Source organism: Scomber japonicus, chromosome 9 (genome assembly GCF_027409825.1).
Source record: "Scomber japonicus isolate fScoJap1 chromosome 9, fScoJap1.pri, whole genome shotgun sequence".
NCBI classification, from domain to species: domain Eukaryota; kingdom Metazoa; phylum Chordata; class Actinopteri; order Scombriformes; family Scombridae; genus Scomber; species Scomber japonicus.
Window position 1 is genome coordinate 38,092,360 of NC_070586.1, and position 17,623 is coordinate 38,109,982.

Consider the following 17,623-nt stretch of genomic DNA (forward strand, 5'->3'; position numbering starts at 1 on the left):
TTAAACTTACACTTTTTTTTTTAACTTCAATCCTTTTTTCCTGTTTTTTTTTTTACTTTTAATTTATATAGATGCCAGAACTTTTTATGGAAGGAGTTTGATGATGTGAATGTGTTGGGAGGATAAAGGTATGACATTTTTAAAGTGTAAACTCTGTAATGTCTTTTTACAGGAGATGGCCTATCCATTGACACTGAGCCTGTGCTGAAGATGAAGATGAAGATGCTGCAGACATGTCAGAAGATGATGTTCCACACTTGCCCTGTTGGAGGCGTGAATTTCAGTTTCACTATTGCTGAAGAATACACGGAGAAGTAGAAAAGAGGATCCATGCACCCATTCCAATCCCTTATATGCGCCTGGATGCCACAGCCCACTGCATGATGATATCTGACTAGAAGCCTAGATGTGCAACGGTACCCCAAAAGTCAAACACCAAAAATGTGATATCCACCTCTGCTTCACATCAATCAGCAAAGCTTCCTGAGATTCCACACAGAATGCTCATCAGTATGTTTGACTATGCTAAGAGATGCTGTGATTGAAACCATGCTCAACAAACTCACATTCATATACACAGGATCACTCATAATGCGCGCGCGCACACGCATACGCACACGCGCGCACACACACACACACACACACACAGTTTTTGTATTAAATGCTTGGGTGAAAGTTAACTTAATGTTTGTTCTAATAAAATGAGTATTTCTCCTAGTTCCTCTACATGTGCATATACAGAAAACCATGTTTTAGTCACATCGCCTTGGGCAAATTGTATGATTGATATAACAACCTTTTGGGACTCCCAAAGTCCCAAAAACTGGGGTATATCATTTTTTTCTCCAAAAAAATTCATACCATAGAGCAGGGGTCAGCAGTTAGGTTCAATGATGGGCCACTTAAAAAAGAAAAAAAAAGAAAAAGATTTTTCATTGGGGGAGAGTTGTTAAGTGTTGATCGGGGTTAGGGTTAGGTGAAAACACAGGTTTATATGTTTATTTCTTCTAACTCATTTAAGAATAAATCAGATTTACAACACAGTTAAAGATTGTATCTAAAAGGGAAAATGACATCAACACAGCATTTCTCTTCCACTGCCAAAAGTTGTAGAATGAATGTATTAAACTTTCATTTCTGGAAGGTTTATTAGACTTCAGATAGTATGACAGTTGTAATGTCTCTGCTGGTGTGAGGGCAGGATTAGATGTAACAAGTATATATGACAATAACTGGGATTTACAGGAGCCGTTTATTTTATTTGTAAAATCTGTTAAAGTTAGAATTTTCATCATAGGGCCAAATATTGTTACTGCAGGGCTGAATTTGGCCCTCAGGCTGCTATCTGCCCACCTCTGCCACAGAGGGTTAACAGAGTGTTTTGTGTCATATCAATGTGAACATGAAAGTAACAGTATTGGTCCCCACTGCCTCTGTACAACTAGGCTAATCACTTTGTAACACATTGATGAATATGGATTAACACAAATACCTGAAGCTTTTCAACCACAATAATCCCACAATACACCAGATGAGCAAAGTATGACTACTACTATATACTCAATGGTGGAAATGACTTACTTTAAGTTTTGAGGTACTTGAACTTGACACATATTCACTGAATACTTTTTACTTTTACTTTCATTTACTGAAAAAACTTTTACAATTACAGGAAACTATTTAAGTTTTAGACCCCTATATTTACTTTGGTTACTTTGCAGGGTGAGATATTTACCATAGCAGATGGTCATGTTCAGTGTACTGAAAGCATGTCTCTGTACTTCAACTCAAATTACATTTGAACAGACTATAAACCATTTCATACCTTTGTTCCCTGTGTTGGCATTGCATAGTAAATCCTTTTAATATCAGCCCATGTTCCAGATTTAATGTGGTCTTTGTGCTTTTGGGGTGCTCTAAAAATGATCACCATGTATGATGTGAAATACTAATTATGTCTAATACATTAAACACACCACTGAAGCTACAGAGGAACGGTTCAGTAGTTCAGTCTTCACCTTGTAGGAAGTTCCAGTTGTAGTTTGATCCCAACACAAGGTTCACTGACTAGCTGTTTCAGCTGATGTATCATACTGAATACAGGACAGTTTCATTCTTGGTTTTGACTTAAAAAAGGAGAGTGGTCATATATTTGGCATCACTCTTCCATTGTGTGCTGCTGTTGAAAGCACTGGAAAGGTCTATTAAATGGACCATGATTTATAGTATATCAGATTATATGGAGCAAGTGATTTGGATTCATTTCTGACCTGAGACATAAAAGGCTAAACACATGCAACATCCACTTGACTACCAGGCAGACAGTGAGGCTAAATGATTAGCCATCTTTATTATGAAACAAATATTGGGGACCAGATCAAACAGCTGTTACATGGTGGTTTTTTGGCCACTCCAGTCCCTTTCTATGTCCTGACACATCCCCAGACAGCCAGCCCTCTCCCAGCTGCCTTCAAGGTGCTTGTTTCTCGGACTGCCTCCAGGAGCTGAGCTTCATTCCAGGTGAGTGCATCCTTCTCCAGCTTCTCCTTCCCCCCTCCCGACAATTTAGGTCCCTTTCAGCTGGGCAGCCGACAGTAGGTCTGCTGTTGGAATATGTCTGTCTAATATGATCGATAGTTACACTGTGGTGCCCAATTGTGGTAGAGGAGATGTGTGTAGAAGATTGAAATTAACCAAACGTGTTCTTCCCACTTTGCCAATTTTTGTGCCAATAAAAATGCTTAAAAGTGGCAAAAGAAAACAATTGTCAATAATTAAAAGAACATCACAATAGTCACTTGTCATGCAGAAAACAGTTTTAACACTGTGGACTGAAACTGGGCACAACTGATCCGTGTTGAAAACTCCAGTACATCTGAGAAACTATGAGCATAGTGCTTGTTTCAATGGTCTAAAAAGGGTACATGTTCTTTTTACTATCACGGGAGAACCTTCAGTAGCATTTTCAACAATAACAATTCAATTCATGTATGGCCTGCCATTGTTGCTCAGTGGGTTTACAAACTGTAGGGGAAGATGATGTGTGAGAGACTGTTCCACAGAGTACAAGAGTGCAAGTCTAGAAGCTGTGGAGGTCAGTAAGGGGAACGTTTGAGTCTGCACACACCTCCATGTCCTTCTCTGCCTTTTCTCAAGTTGCTTTGTTTAGCTTAAAAGAGTACTGATGGGGCAAAAGAAGAACAGTTACTCACCAGTTTTCCTGCTCTGCAAAAAAATAAAATACTTCAGAAAAACCATGTCTAAGTGATATCTATTTAACACAATTATTTATATAGAGGAAAAGCCAACAGAAAATTAACACATTACTCTGAGTATTTCATCCAACTCTTCATCTGAACATCATGTTTCCTTAACTTTACTTTTTTTTTTTTCCATTTTTTACTTTAAGAGTAGAAAGCTAGTAATGGTCTGGCGATTTATGGTGAGGGAGGAGGAGGAGGAAGAGGAGGGGGGAGGAAGCTGTCTGATCCACAGAGAGTCCCAGATTGGGAGGGAGGCTGAAGCTGCCGATGCCTGGCTTCAGCTGGGCGGCTCCTGGGCTGCAAGGAGGACCGGTGTGGGGGGGGGGGGGGGGGGGTGAAAGAGGGAGGAGAGTGAGCAAGGAAGGCGGTGAGGTAAAAGGGGAAGAGCAGGGGAGGAAGATCAGTATTTGGTCGGGCAGGTGAGATAGGAGAGAGGGGGAGAAAGAGACAGAGAGAGGGCTACACGCTCGTCAGGTCATCAGTCCATTGGCCGCTTTTCACCGTGTTTCTTTGTAAACTCTTCTGCGTTCTTCAAGAATTTTTTACGGTCCTTTGAGTATTCTTCAGCTAGGTCTGCCCTCAGGGGATGCTCCGGCTGGGGGTCGTTCACCAGCGCAATGAGGGACTGAATTACTGCAAAACACACACACACACATACGCAAACACACACACAGCCAGCGAAATACAGTTAGGTAAGAATTTCTCCTGACATAAGTGCACGGTGTGTGTCATGAGACAGAGAGGTGGTTCAATTAAATATGAGCTGTGTTGTTTGTACCTCTATCAGACATCTCTGCTACTGATATCATCAACTCATCACAGCTTAACCGGTTCAACACACTGATACTGAGCAGCAGCAGCTCACACACATCAGAACACAAACACTGGCTCTATCAGCTAAGAATGTGTTAGATTATGTCCATCTAATGAATGCTCAGCTTCCTCCGGGGGGTACTACAGAGGTTCCTAATTCCCACACCTTAGAAAGGTAATGGAAAATTAGCTACCAAGTGTTTTGGGGAAAAAAAGAAAAGAAAAGTTGAACGATCATGTAACTGTATAGGCTGTTACAGTAATGACTACTCCTGCTTATATCAAGGTAGGTCATCAGTAGGTGTTGACTGCTACAAAGTGCACTGCCTCATTTTCTCACATGTTGTGTTTGGACTTTAAAGACAGCATGACTGACCTGAAATGGCAAACTGTCACCTCTTTAGAAACTGGTCAGTCTTTACTTTGACTGGTATAATTAGTATTGGCACTAAAACTTGTTACTTGAACTGCTGAACAATTTTAACCAACTAACAGTTATTTTCATTATTGATTCATCTGTGGATTATTTTCATGATTCAGAAATTAGTGGTTTGGTCCATAAAATGTTAGAAAAAGGTGAATAATTCAGTTCCAACTGTGAAATATATATTTATATATTCTCACTTTAAACCTGTGCAATACCAATCTCAACTCAGGTTCTTTTTTACTTCTATTGTTTTTTATTGCTTGTGTACTTATTGTTCTTTATTCTTTTATTGATGCTTTTTTACTGCCCACTTTGCTGCTGCAATGTTGTAAATTTCCCCATGGTGGAACATCTTATCTCTTAAAATGTCCATCGGTGTTTCCCAAAGCGCAACATAACATCCTCAAATGTGTTGTTTGGTCGACAGCTCAAAGATATTCAGTTTACTGTCAGAGGACTAAAGAACCTGAAAACATTCACATTTGAGAAAAAAAAAAAAAAGACAGCACAATTAATGCACTTTGAAAATAGTTAGTGATTACTTTAATAGTGGGCAGCTCTGTTATGCATCATTAGTTCAACCACAGAGGCCCTCTGTCACACTCACACACTCACCTTGGTCAGTTTTGGTGGCAGGCTTCCAGTTCTCTGCACTGATCACAGGCAAGCACACTTGGCCCTTCTCATCAATGTTGGGGTGATAGATCTTTGTCTTGAATGTGATCTTGGGAGGCTTGAATGGGTACTCAGTGGGGAAAATGATTTCGATCCTGAACGCACCTTTGTCATAAGGAGGGTTGTCCTGGAAGTGAGTGAATGAGGTTAGTAAAAGAAAGTGTTGGCCTTCATACGTCACTTTAGTCAAATGAGGAACAGAAACTTACAGGAACAATGAGTCCTTGCCATGACAATAGGTTTGATTCCTCAACTTGAATGTTTCTGAAGTTTTTCATTCCAGACCTGCGAATCTCTTCAAGTTCCTGAGAACAAGACAGAAGTATGGATTACAGAAATGAAAAAAAAAAAAAAAAAAAAAAAAAACACAAAAAAACAAGGAGACTGTCCTGGCCTGCTCACATACACAAGTGAAACACCCACCAGAAAACAACATTTACACAACAATTACACATTAGTATAATTAGGTACTGCTATTTTACAGGCTTATTAACATTTTGGAGTCTACTTTCCACTCCACTTGGTTGAGCACTCAGTGAGAATCAGCTGTGAATTGGAAGCAGTTCAAAGTGTCTGCCTGTGCCGGCCTTTCACTAGTGGGGCCTCACAGAGCTGCGAGTCAGAGAGTTCCCATCATTTCTGCAGCACTACTGACTCTCACTGGTTGGTCGGGGCACATGCACAATGAGAAATAGGAGGGTGATAGGGTCATGGAAGTTGAACACATCAGTCTACACCCTCCCCCTGGTCAACAGTAGAGGCTGTGTTCAGAAATTGCTCATTCAAATTAGGGAGAAAATGAGGGCAAAATATGCAAGAATAAATGTGGCTGAACTTTCACGGAATATGTCGTCTCTCACAGCGCACAGCTGTTTACAGCTGCCCACTTATGCTACATAGAATGCTGCTTTTTGGTCAATTATGTCCCCATAAATCACAGTCACTAACTACTGAGATACATACACACAATTATTCTATCATTTATATATTGAGTATGAGTTAGTTCCTTTCTATAGTATATATGTACTGTAGTTCTATATACACACAGAACACAGGCTCATAGCATTGAAATGTAAATATAACAATAGAATTAGACATCATGTTATTGAAGTACGATGGAGAACTATATATTTGTCGATATGCTGATGTAGTAGTGTGAACAGTCTAAACAGCATTAAGTCAGTCTGACATCCTGCTGCTGTCTCATCTTTGAGTGATGGTCTGAACACTTTGTCAACCAAAGACAGCACTGTACTCCAGCATCAGTTTGGTTTTAACTAACATGTCCTCATTTTGTTCCTGTCAAACTGTTCAAACTACATATAGGGGACAAATGAAAGGAAAAACCAGTACAGGTGTGAATGCTTGACCTCTACAGTGAGGGGATCCAGGTGATCACCTTTGTCCTATAATTAAATATTTATATTGTGATGGGAGTGGTCTCTTCCATAGGACGTGAGGGGTCACTAAATGGTTTGATTGATATCTCAACCTAACTGAACACCTTTGTTAGACAGTGCTCTCCACCACCATGATCAAAACACCAAATTAGGGAATATGTTACCAATAACAAGGAGCACTGAAGCTGTTCCGACATGTGTTGGCCCCACACCTTACTAACACGCTTTCTGTTGGTTTGTCCTTTCATTTGTCCCTGTCTGTATGTTCACTACCACATCTCACTGACTCATCTGGAAAACAGCACAATAACAGACACCTAACACACGTGAGTTATACAAACATTCTTATGGTGTGAAGTCTCATAAGTGTACACTGATGTCACATGTTGCCACATTTTCTTGCCAAAATAAAATTCCAGAGAAATACTGCTACTTGTGGCATTTGAAAATCCTCTCCTGTACATTTTTCTATCATGGAATTTTGCTAATTGAAAAGAGCTTGTCAATAAATAACTTTATGGTCCAACTGAACTGACTTTTCATGACAACTTTTACTCTCACATAAAAGTTGAGTCTTTCAATGACTGTCAGCTTGTAAAATGTTGTATCCAACACTGCAAAATACATAGTGTACTTGTACATGCTACTGCTTCAGATTTTATACTGTTATAAAATGTTACAGTGTGCAGTCAGTTCATCTCTAGCATGGCAGTACAAGCCTACTCCACTTTCTTCATATGCTCAGTTTCACTTTTGGTCTCGTTACCACAAACACAACAGCTGAACTGCTCTAACCTTACAGATTGTTACATCAGCTAACACAGTGCTGTGTATCATTCAATGCTTTGATTCTATCTGGAAAATGAAGAAATGCATCACAACTAGATTTTTCCATTGTTTGTAAAATGAAAGTAAAACAAAGTATAATGATTGTGTTCCTGTTTTATCGAAATGAAACTGAAATAAACAAGAATATCTCATTACTAACATTCAAACAAGTCATTGTGCTGTTCTCTTTCATTACTTTTTTGCATTTCAGCAGAGTGGAGGCAGAAAGAAAAACTTTGAGTGGAGGAAGTATTACTGTCACTATCAGGTTCACCTGATAATAGACTGCCTTCAGCTGATGTTATGATGAGGCATTATAGACTTATCAGATATAAAGGGCACAGTGGCACTGTAATTATATTGAATCAACAACAGATAATCTAAGGTGGTATGAACTCTGCTGTTGAAAAAGTCCCACATGTACATGATCCTGTTTTTTTGGGGGTTTTTTTTGGGGGGGGGGCAGCATGCATTGCATCATGTCTGCACCTTGCATGGAAGTTGCAGGGCTGCCTCTTAAAATTGATCTTGCTTGGATTTTTACCACCAAACCTTTTTACTACTTACAGTAATGGAATGAATGTAGCTGTTAACTCCAATTCTTCACCTGGTTCACTGTGTGTGTGTGTGTGTGTGTGTGTGTGTGTGTGTGTGTGTGTGTGTGTGGCACACACACTCAGAAACACAAACACACACTCGACTCAGCTCCGCCCACAGTGAACCAGAGAGCAGAGGTGAGCAGTAATATAAAGTATAATCAATCAACCTTTATTATATTGTGCCAAATCACAATGAAAGTTATCTCAGCTAACTAGAACTGAAAGCAAAACACAGCAGAGCCTCACACTGAGCTCAAATTACATAAGTGCACATACATGTGGAAAATAACAGAAACAAAGTCTGTGCTGCTGTACAGTAACATAAACTCATTATGTTGTGTGACACATGAATTGTTTATTAATATAATCTGTGCCAAAGATGAACACACTCCAAATGAGTAAAAATACTGTCAGTATGATTTGTGTCACAACAACATGAAGGATATGAAACCAGAGATGTTGTTCTATATGATCATATAGGAAGGCTGTATTGACTGTTTATGTCTCATGGTAAGACATTCAGAGTGGGTCACTGAGCTCTTTCACATTAACTCATCAATTAATGCTTCCAGGTGTTAAATGACTGCTGAAGCTGCTTAGATGACGGTGGCCACTAGGTGTCACTGTAGAGCAACAGCAAGTCAAATCTAACAAACCGCGCACTCTCTCATGATAAATAAATATGTTCATTAAACTACAATATCCACAAATTGCCACTGTCACATATACAGGACAACTGTATACAGTCCTCTCCTTAGAGACATAGAAAGCATTCACCTCTGAGGTCTACTCTGCTCACATCAACACTGACGCTTTTTGTAAGCAGAAATATTCTTTCCGTTGAGTCTAATAATACAGTTAGATAACTCAGGCATATGCAGTCTGTCATTACTGGTGAACCTCACAACAAAGGGCCTGTCTTGATAATTACATTACAGACTTACTGATGATATCGTAATGATCAACCATGACTTATCGTACCATATATGGACATGACCCTGCTCACTTTTGCTAACCTGGATATCACCTGTTGTGTTTACATGGGTCTTTCTAAACAACATATTGTTTCACAAAAGTATCTACCATGACAGGCTTTATTAACAGATTTTATGCCATCAAAAATGATACTCCACGCAGTACAAAACATAACCCGGAAATAAGACTTCTTTTTTAGTTACGTTTTCTGTTTGTCTCCGTCTAAACCAGGAAACACGCAGTCATTTTTCATTTCTGTTGGTCACGAAAAATGCAAATGTTAAAGTGGTCATGTTTCCAGATGAATAACAACATGATTGATCCATAGATGTGAGTGAGCTGTGGGCTGGTTTGGAGCAGGCGGTTGGACAGAAGCTAACGTTAATCACATGCAAACAGACGCTGAGTCCGAGTGGTAGATGCTATTAACACTTCGCAACACGACACTTGACTGACAATAAGACATTAACATGCTGCCGCGTTCATGAAACAGCCGTGTAAAAATGTTAGATGAGAAATTACACTGAGCCCATCCCCACCCTTCCCCTAATGGCGAACTCAAAACCTAACTGAATTTAGCCGACGCTAACTCGCTAACGTTAGCTAGAAGAAGCTAAGCTGTGAGGTTAGCATGCTAGCTGCTTAGCAGACGCCGTATGCTCTGGAAACTCACTGACGGGCTCTTGTTGGACACATTTCACTCACTTCGTCGGTCATACAACCACAGCTGCCTGAAACCAGCGTGGGCTTGTAAACGACTGATCAGTTTGCTGGCGGTACTCGGCAGCGGACTGCGGGCTCTCCGGCCTAGTTTACCGGCTGTGTGCTTTTCTGCTCGGCCAACAGTGACCTCTCCGCTTTATTACGTTTCAAGCTTAACACGGATACTTCGTGTGTCTTCGTCTTCACACAACAACAATATTTTACAAGAGTTTAGGGGAAGAGAGAACGCGTCTCTACACGTTACAGGTGAAATTAAAATGACGGAATCGGGAGATTTACCTTGGCCAGCCTCCTGCTCGCCGCCATCTTGAAAGTACTGTGTGTGTTCCCAGAATCCACAGCGCGTGGAATAAGGGGCTGGGGGCTGGACCCGCCAGACCAGCAGGAGAATCACACCAAGTTTCCCTCCAATCCACCTTGTTTGTCATAACATGGGCCAAAATAAGGCAGGTCCAAAAGAAATGTGGACGTTAAAACTACGCCTTTTTCTTTTTTTGTTTCATTGTTGTCTATATTGGATGGTGGGCGCACAGAATAGACAGACAGGAAGCAGAGGCAGATTCATTGTGAATGTGGATCAGTCTAATAACCATGCTAATAACTGCTTCTCTTCTGTTTTGTGAACGTCTGCGTTTATTCAGCGCACACCCAGACAGACTGGTGTGACATGCGGAAGTACTCGGAGCGGGTAAAGGCCATACAGTCTATGGTAAAGGCGCGATAAAAACCTGGAGACATTTCATCTCTGTCCGATAAAACCAACACACACAGTTACCACCGCCAGCACTGCGTGATGGCCTAACATGACAAAAGAACATCTGTATTATACTGAGAACACATGTGTCAAATCTCATTGTGATTATTACAGTTCTTCTTCTTCTTCTTCTTCTTCTTCTTCTTCCATTATTATTATTATTATTATTATTATTATTATTATCATCATCATCATTGTTATTACATTAAGAGATCATTATACATAATGAGAGGGAACATATTTCCACAAGCATTACACCCCTACTAATTGCATTTGATAATACAATTGAGTCATTTGATCAGTTCAGTCTGATCAGAGACAGTTGAATACTGTATTGAACTCAGAGTGTATAACTCTGGCCCCTGTGTAGCACACTGTTACATTCATGTGACTCTTTATCAGTTAAACCTATTAAAGGAAAAAGTCATGCAGAGCTGCTAAGCTTCACCATTTGTGCTTATTTGGAAGCGTATTTGATGATGTGTCTGTGATTTATTTATGTAATTTAGCTACATATTTGAGGTGTTTTTGCCTCAGACTGTAGTTTTTTGGTGAATGTAATAATTCAATGATTTGCATGTGTACTCATTTCTTGTGTTTTTTTCTTACATTGTTGTCATAGTGATGTTGATTTTGCAGCAGTTCCCTTCAGCCAAGACTAATTTCTCCTGAGTGAGACACTAAAAGACAAACCTGGCCATGACAGACAGTTTGTATAATGTAGTTTTATCTTGCAGAGACAGAGGTAACACAAACCATAACATTTACTTTGTAGCTGTTGACCATCTAACGATAGCTTTAGCATTTTGAATTGCAGAAAAAAACTGTGAAAACAGAAAAATGGAGCTGGTCTCTTCACCAATCTGCCACTTCTACATCATAACTAATGCAGAACAGAAGCTGATGTTGAGACTGAGAGTTAAGTCATTAGTGGAGTAAAGAAAGATGGCAACTCTGAGTCAGCTGTTGCTTAACTTATTTTTTGTGCTTTGTTAATATTGTGTTATTAATGTTGATTAATGTAATTAATATATATTAATTGCCTAATGATTTATAGATGGCTTACAATGTATCTGTGATAAATTACCATAGCATTAATTAATCATTTACAAAGGTGTATTAATGTTTTGTTCAAGTTCATCATCAACTTTCTAAATTACTGACTAATAATTAATTATTACCCCAAATGGACAGCCCTGGTTGTACATATTTAGGATGACTTCTCTATTGTAAGCAAACTTTTGAGGTGATGAGCATAAATAAAACCAAACTGTGTTCCAGGTTCACACTGAGATATAATATTGTTGAATTTGCACTCATTTGTATCTCTTTTGTAAATAGATGGTTTATTACAGTAAAGTTATAATATCATATTATATGTCATTTATAGGTAATTAGGCAATAGTTTTACTGGTCTGGCTTATCTGGCCTTTGTTTTTCCCTATAGTGCCAGTCTTTCTAACCTACTACTTCTAACCTGCTACCAGCTTCAGGAGTTGCTGCTGTAAACTAAGATGTACACTGCATGGCCAAAAAAAGAGGTCACACGCTGTAATATTTCGTTGGACCGCCTTTAGCTTTGATTACGACACGCATTCACTGTGGCATTGTTTCGATAAGCTTCTGCAATGTCACAAGATTTATGTCCGTCCAAGTGTTGCATTCATTTTTCACGAGATCTTGTATTGATGATGGGAGAGTCTGACCACTGCGCAAAACCTTCTCCAGCACATCCCAAAGATTCTCAATGGAGTTAAGGTCTGGACTCTGTGGTGGACAATCCATGTGTGAAAATAATATCTCATGCTGCCTGAACCACTCTCACTATTTGAGCCCCATGAATCATGGCATTAAACATGGACATGTTATGGCACAAGGTAAAAAAGAAAAAAAAGTTACAAAGTTAGAGTTACAATAAATAAGCTACATAAAAACATTCAAGTAAAACCTATAAAAATCCTTAAAAAATCCTAGAACATGAGTTATAATACATGATAATAAATAGTAGATAAAAGTGATCTACTATTACATTTAGCAGGTCTAGACTGTACTCCAAGAGAAAGAAGTTTGTGATGTGTACTCTCAGAATACTAGAGCTGTGGTCTGCATTCAGCTGATCAGGAGAGCTGATCATCTTTTGAGTTGCCTCAGTGTCAGACAGCTTCCTCTGTAGCTTTCTGCTGTCGTTCACTTGCCCAAGTCTGTCTCATTTCAGGTCCATGAGTTCTGCAATTGTCTTCAGCTTCTCCTACATCTCCTTCATTTCATCCTCCATGTCTCTCCTCATGTCCTCCATCCCTTTGTGATAGTCCTGTACAACATGAACAGAGACATACATGAAGACATTTATCTGACTGAATCTGACAAATTATTTATATGAACTTGTATTAACTTGTAAATCTGTGTTTTTCTAAACAAACTTATAGAAGTGTATTTCTAGAAGCTTCAGACAGAATATGAAGCCATTAAAACATGCAGAGTCTTGTGTAGAAGTGCAACAGAGAATACAATCTGTCAAGTGTCTCCTGGTTACATCTTACCCTGCTGGCTCTGCTCTCTCTTTTTGCCATGGCGCCTGATGCTTTTAAGTTGATGGAAGACGTAAGATAGAGCAAAGATTGTACACAAGTCAAAAAGGCAGTTCATCAAAGGAATCTGTCCATTAAGACATATTTGTTTGAATGATGTCACAGAAATAGTGACATCATTATATCAGTAAAAACAGAAGTAATGAGCTGAGAGGAAGCACAGAGGATTATGATCCTCAAGCTTCACTCACAGAAAGTCAACAGAATTTTGTGCTGCAGTTTGTAGACATGGTGTCATACACACGACACTACACTGATCATTACTACTAATAATATTATGATAATCACATCCAGAGTCATATGTTGGGTAGGGGGATGTTCTGAGCGAGACAAGAACAGACTCAACAGACTGATTAAAAGAGCGAGCTCATTCTGTGGCTGCCCTCTGGACCCTATAGAGGTGGTGGGAGAGAGGAGGGTTTTGGCCAAACTGTCCTCCATCATGGACAGCACCTCTCACCCTCTACATCTGACTGTGAAAGCCTTAAGCAGCTCCTTCAGCGACAGGCTACTACACCCCAAGTGTAAGAAGGAGCGCTTCCGCAGGTCCTTCATTCCAACTGCAGTCAGACTATACAATGCTGCACTATTAGGGTCCTTTTTTTGTTTTTTAAATTTTATTGGTGTATATGTATGTGTATGTGTGTATATGTTTATATATATATATATGTGTGTGTGTGTGTGTGTGTGTGTGTGTGTGTGTGTGTGTATGTGTATATGTGTAAATATATATGTATATATGTATATGTGTACTGTATATATATATATATATATATATATATATGTGTGTGTATGTCTATGTATATATATATATATGTATACATATGTTATAATTGCATTTTAGGGTCGTTTTTATTTAGTTTTTGATTTTATTGTTGTATACATTTGTTTTTGTTTTTTTTCTATATCACTATTTTTTGAGCTTCTGTAGCAATTCATTTTCCCCACTGTTGGATCACTAAATTTATCCTTATCCTGATATAAAGTTTCTTATCACAATGATGATTTCAGTTTAACATGAATTATTCTAAGATTACACACACCTTGTAGTCTGCATTAGTGAATCCAAATGATACTTTATGAGTTGCTTCAGGATTCAGTATGAACACTCAACTGAGGCTGTGGGTCTTGGTGGTTGAAATCATTTTGATGGAGGGTATTGTGAGGGTCAATATGAAGGAGAAGGCAGGTGTGCCCGGCTTCCCAGGGTGCGTGGAGCACTCAGCAGTGATATGGGAGCAGATCCAGAGGGCGAAGAGAGAGAGATGTGACTTGCATGTCGTGTGGCTGGACCTTGCCAACGCGTATGGGTCCGTCCCCCACCAACTTATTGAGTTTGCCTTGGACTTCTTCCACGTCCCGGTCTGCATCAGAGCCCTGTAGCCAAGTACTTCAAAGACCTCCAGATGTGCTGCACCCATCAGGACTTCACCACAGGATGGCAACAGCTGGAAGTGGATATTGCCATGGGATGCTCAATCTCTCCCATCCTGTTCGTTGCAGCCTTCGAGATCATCCTCATTGGGGCAAGGGAGATGGTCGGAGGAATGAAACTGCCATCAGGTCAAAGGCTACCACCAGTGAGAGGCTACATGGACGACATCACCACCATTCTCAAGACAGCAGCATGCACATCAAGACTACTGAGGAGGATTGACGAGCTTGTGGGTTGGGCAAGGATGAAGATCAAACCCTCCAAATCGCGTAGTCTGTCCCTCAGGAAAGGGATCAGAAGCGGCCACACCATCTTTGTCGCAGGCGGTGAGGAGATCCTGCTGTTGGCGAGTCAACCCATCCGTAGCCTGGGTCAGACCTACACAGCAGAGCTCTCTGACAGGCAGGTGGGGGAGATGGTGAGGAAGCAGATCGCAGATGGCCTGGCTAAGATCAACCAGAGCCAGCTCCCCGGCAAGTATAAAGTATGGAGTTACCAGTTCGTACTGTACCCAAGGGTGATGTGGCCTCTGAAGATGAGCGACCTCCCCTCCTCAGTGGCAAGCAAGATGGACGGGCTGGCAAACTTGTTCATCAGGAAGTGGCTGGGGCTGCCGAGATGCCTCTCAGATGTACAGTAGGCCTTTTCGGCAGGACCATGCTGCAATTGCCACTTCAATCCATCAGCATGGGATACAAGCAGGAGAAGGCTCGGATGGTGCTGGAGCTGAGGGAATCCTCTGACCAGCTGGTGAGAGCAGCGGGCACCCTGGTAAGAACGGGAAGGAAGTGGAAAGCCCAGTAAGAGCTCGACAGGGCAATCGGCAGGCTGAAGCACCTTGAGGTAGTCGGCAGAGTCCAGGAGGGTCGAGCAGGCCTTGGGAGGGGCGAGACCCCCTTGTTCTGGTCGCAGTGAGTGGACCATGAGGGTCGACCTGGGGAAACAGCTCCAGTTCCCCAGGGAGATTGTTGAAACATCGCTCCGGCTGGACCTAGTGATGTGGTCAGAGGCTCGCAGGACGGTCCTGCTGGTGGAGCTCACTGTCCTGTGGGAGGAGGGTATAGAGGCTGCCAACGAGCGGAAGCGGTCCAAGTATGCTGACCTAGCGGCAGAGTGCAGGGAGGCGGGCTGGGAGGCAATCACGTGTCCTGTCGAAGTGGGGTGTCGGGGGTTTGTCGGCTCCTCAACTGCTCGCCTACTCCGTGACATGGGATGTATAGGAGAGGAACATCGGAAAGCCGTCAAAGAACTGGCTGAGGAGGCAGAGAGAGGTAGCTTCTGGCTGTGGCTAAGGAGGAAGCATAGGAGTTGGGGGCCGAACAACACTATTTGTTTCACCCGTATCTTGCCTCCCTATGTATATAACCCCCACCATGTCTTCCTTGCCAGATTGTCTTTGTTACACTGTGTACTTGCTTTCTCGCGTTAATCCTGTTTGTTTCTTTGTGTAAGACCGGTTTGTTTTTTTACCTCAGATTTTCTGCCTGCTCCTTGCCTGTTTTGTTTGCCTGATTCCAGATAGCTTTTTCGTGTATGACCACCTGCTTCCTCTTGGATTAAAGCCTTACTGGACTTTGTACCTATGCCTCGCTTCCCCTCCTTGCAACTGGGTCCACACTCACCAGCCTTTACAGTACAATCTGGCCATGACTGACCCAGCAGAGAGGAATGCAATCTGCCAAGCCCTAGGCACTCAGGAGAATCGCCTTATGGTGCTGGAACAGTCTCTTTCCAGTCTGGGACCTGGTGTTCAGTCACTCTCCGAGCATCTCCAAGCCTTGGCTGCTCAGACTAACCAGGTTGTGGTTCGCCTTGACTCCATGACACCACCTCATCAGCCATATGACTGCTCCATTGAGCTCCTCCCTAGAGCAGTTCTACCTAAAGGTCGCCTCTACTCCCTTTCTGGCCCAGAAAGGAAGGCTATGGAGGAATACATTCAAGGATCGCTGTCTTCAGGGATCATTCGCCCATCCTTCTCTCCTGTTGGTGCAGGCTTCTTCTTCACTGAGAAGAATGATAAGACTTTGCGGCCCCTTATCGACTACCATGGTTTGAATAACATTACAGTGAAGAACCGCTAACCGCTAGGAGAGGAGTGGCAGGACTCCTCTCCTCTGCCTTCGAGCTTCTTCAAGGGGCTAAGATTTTCACGAAGCTGGACCTTCGTAATACCTACCACCTGGTCTGAATCCGTGAAGGAGATAAGTGGAAGACTGCATTCAATACCCCCAGTGGCCATTATGAGTACCTTGTCATGCCATTTGGACTCACTAATGCCCCAGCTGTCTTCCAATCCCTGGTCAACGACATCCTCCGTGACATGTTGAACAGGTTTGTCTTCGTGTACCTGGATGACATCCTGATTTTCTCACAGTCTGAGGAGGAACATGTGGGTCATGTCCGCTAGGTCGGCTGCTTAAGCACCAGCTGTTTAAAGCAGATAAATATGAATTTCACAAGTCCACTATGTCATTCCTGGGGAACATTATTTCACCAGGGCTGATCAAGATGGACTCAGAGAAGGCCAATGCGGTCTTGAACTGGCCTGTGCCCACCGACCGGAAGCAGCTCCGGCGCTTTCTTGGCTTTGCCAACTTCTACCGTAGGTTTATCAGAAATTACAGTCAGGTCGCTGCCCCTCTACACTCACTAACCTCTGCCACTTCCAGGTTCTCTTGGTCCCCTGAGGCTGAGACTGCCTTCCGTGCCCTCTTGTCCAGGTTCTCTTCCTTGCCTATCCTGCAGATCCCTGACCCCAAGCTCCAGTTCATCATCGAGGTGGACACCTCAGACGTTGGTGTCGGGGCTGTCTTGTTCCAGCACTCCTCTGAGGATAACAAAGCCCATCCTTGTGCCTTTTTCTCCTGGAAACTATCACCTGCTGAGCGCAACTATGATGTGGGGAATCTGGAACTATTGGCTGTGAAGTTATCATTAGAGGAGTGGAGACATTGGTTGGAAGGTGCAGAGCAGACATTTCTGGTCTGGACCGACCATAAGAATTTAGAATATATCCATGGGGCCAAGAGACTGAATTCAAGACAAGCCAGGTGGGCTCTATTCCTCACCCACGTTAATTTTACCCTGTCCTATCGCCCAGGTTCCCGTAATGTAAAGCCTGATGCCCTCTCCCGGCAATT

General features: G+C 41.8%; 1 protein-coding gene across 1 annotated transcript; it reads right to left on the minus strand.

Moving 5' to 3' along the window:
• Positions 1 to 2,320: 2,320 nt before the first annotated feature.
• On the minus strand, positions 2,321 to 10,021 carry ube2l3b (ubiquitin-conjugating enzyme E2L 3b). The gene is made up of 4 exons (XM_053326017.1): positions 9,983 to 10,021; positions 5,388 to 5,483; positions 5,119 to 5,305; positions 2,321 to 3,896 (listed from the first exon to the last, which is right to left on the minus strand). The coding sequence occupies exons 1-4, from the start codon at positions 10,007 to 10,009 to the stop codon at positions 3,742 to 3,744; spliced, it is 465 nt and encodes a 154-aa protein (XP_053181992.1). The 5' UTR covers positions 10,010 to 10,021; the 3' UTR covers positions 2,321 to 3,741.
• Between the last annotated feature and the right edge of the window lie 7,602 nt (positions 10,022 to 17,623).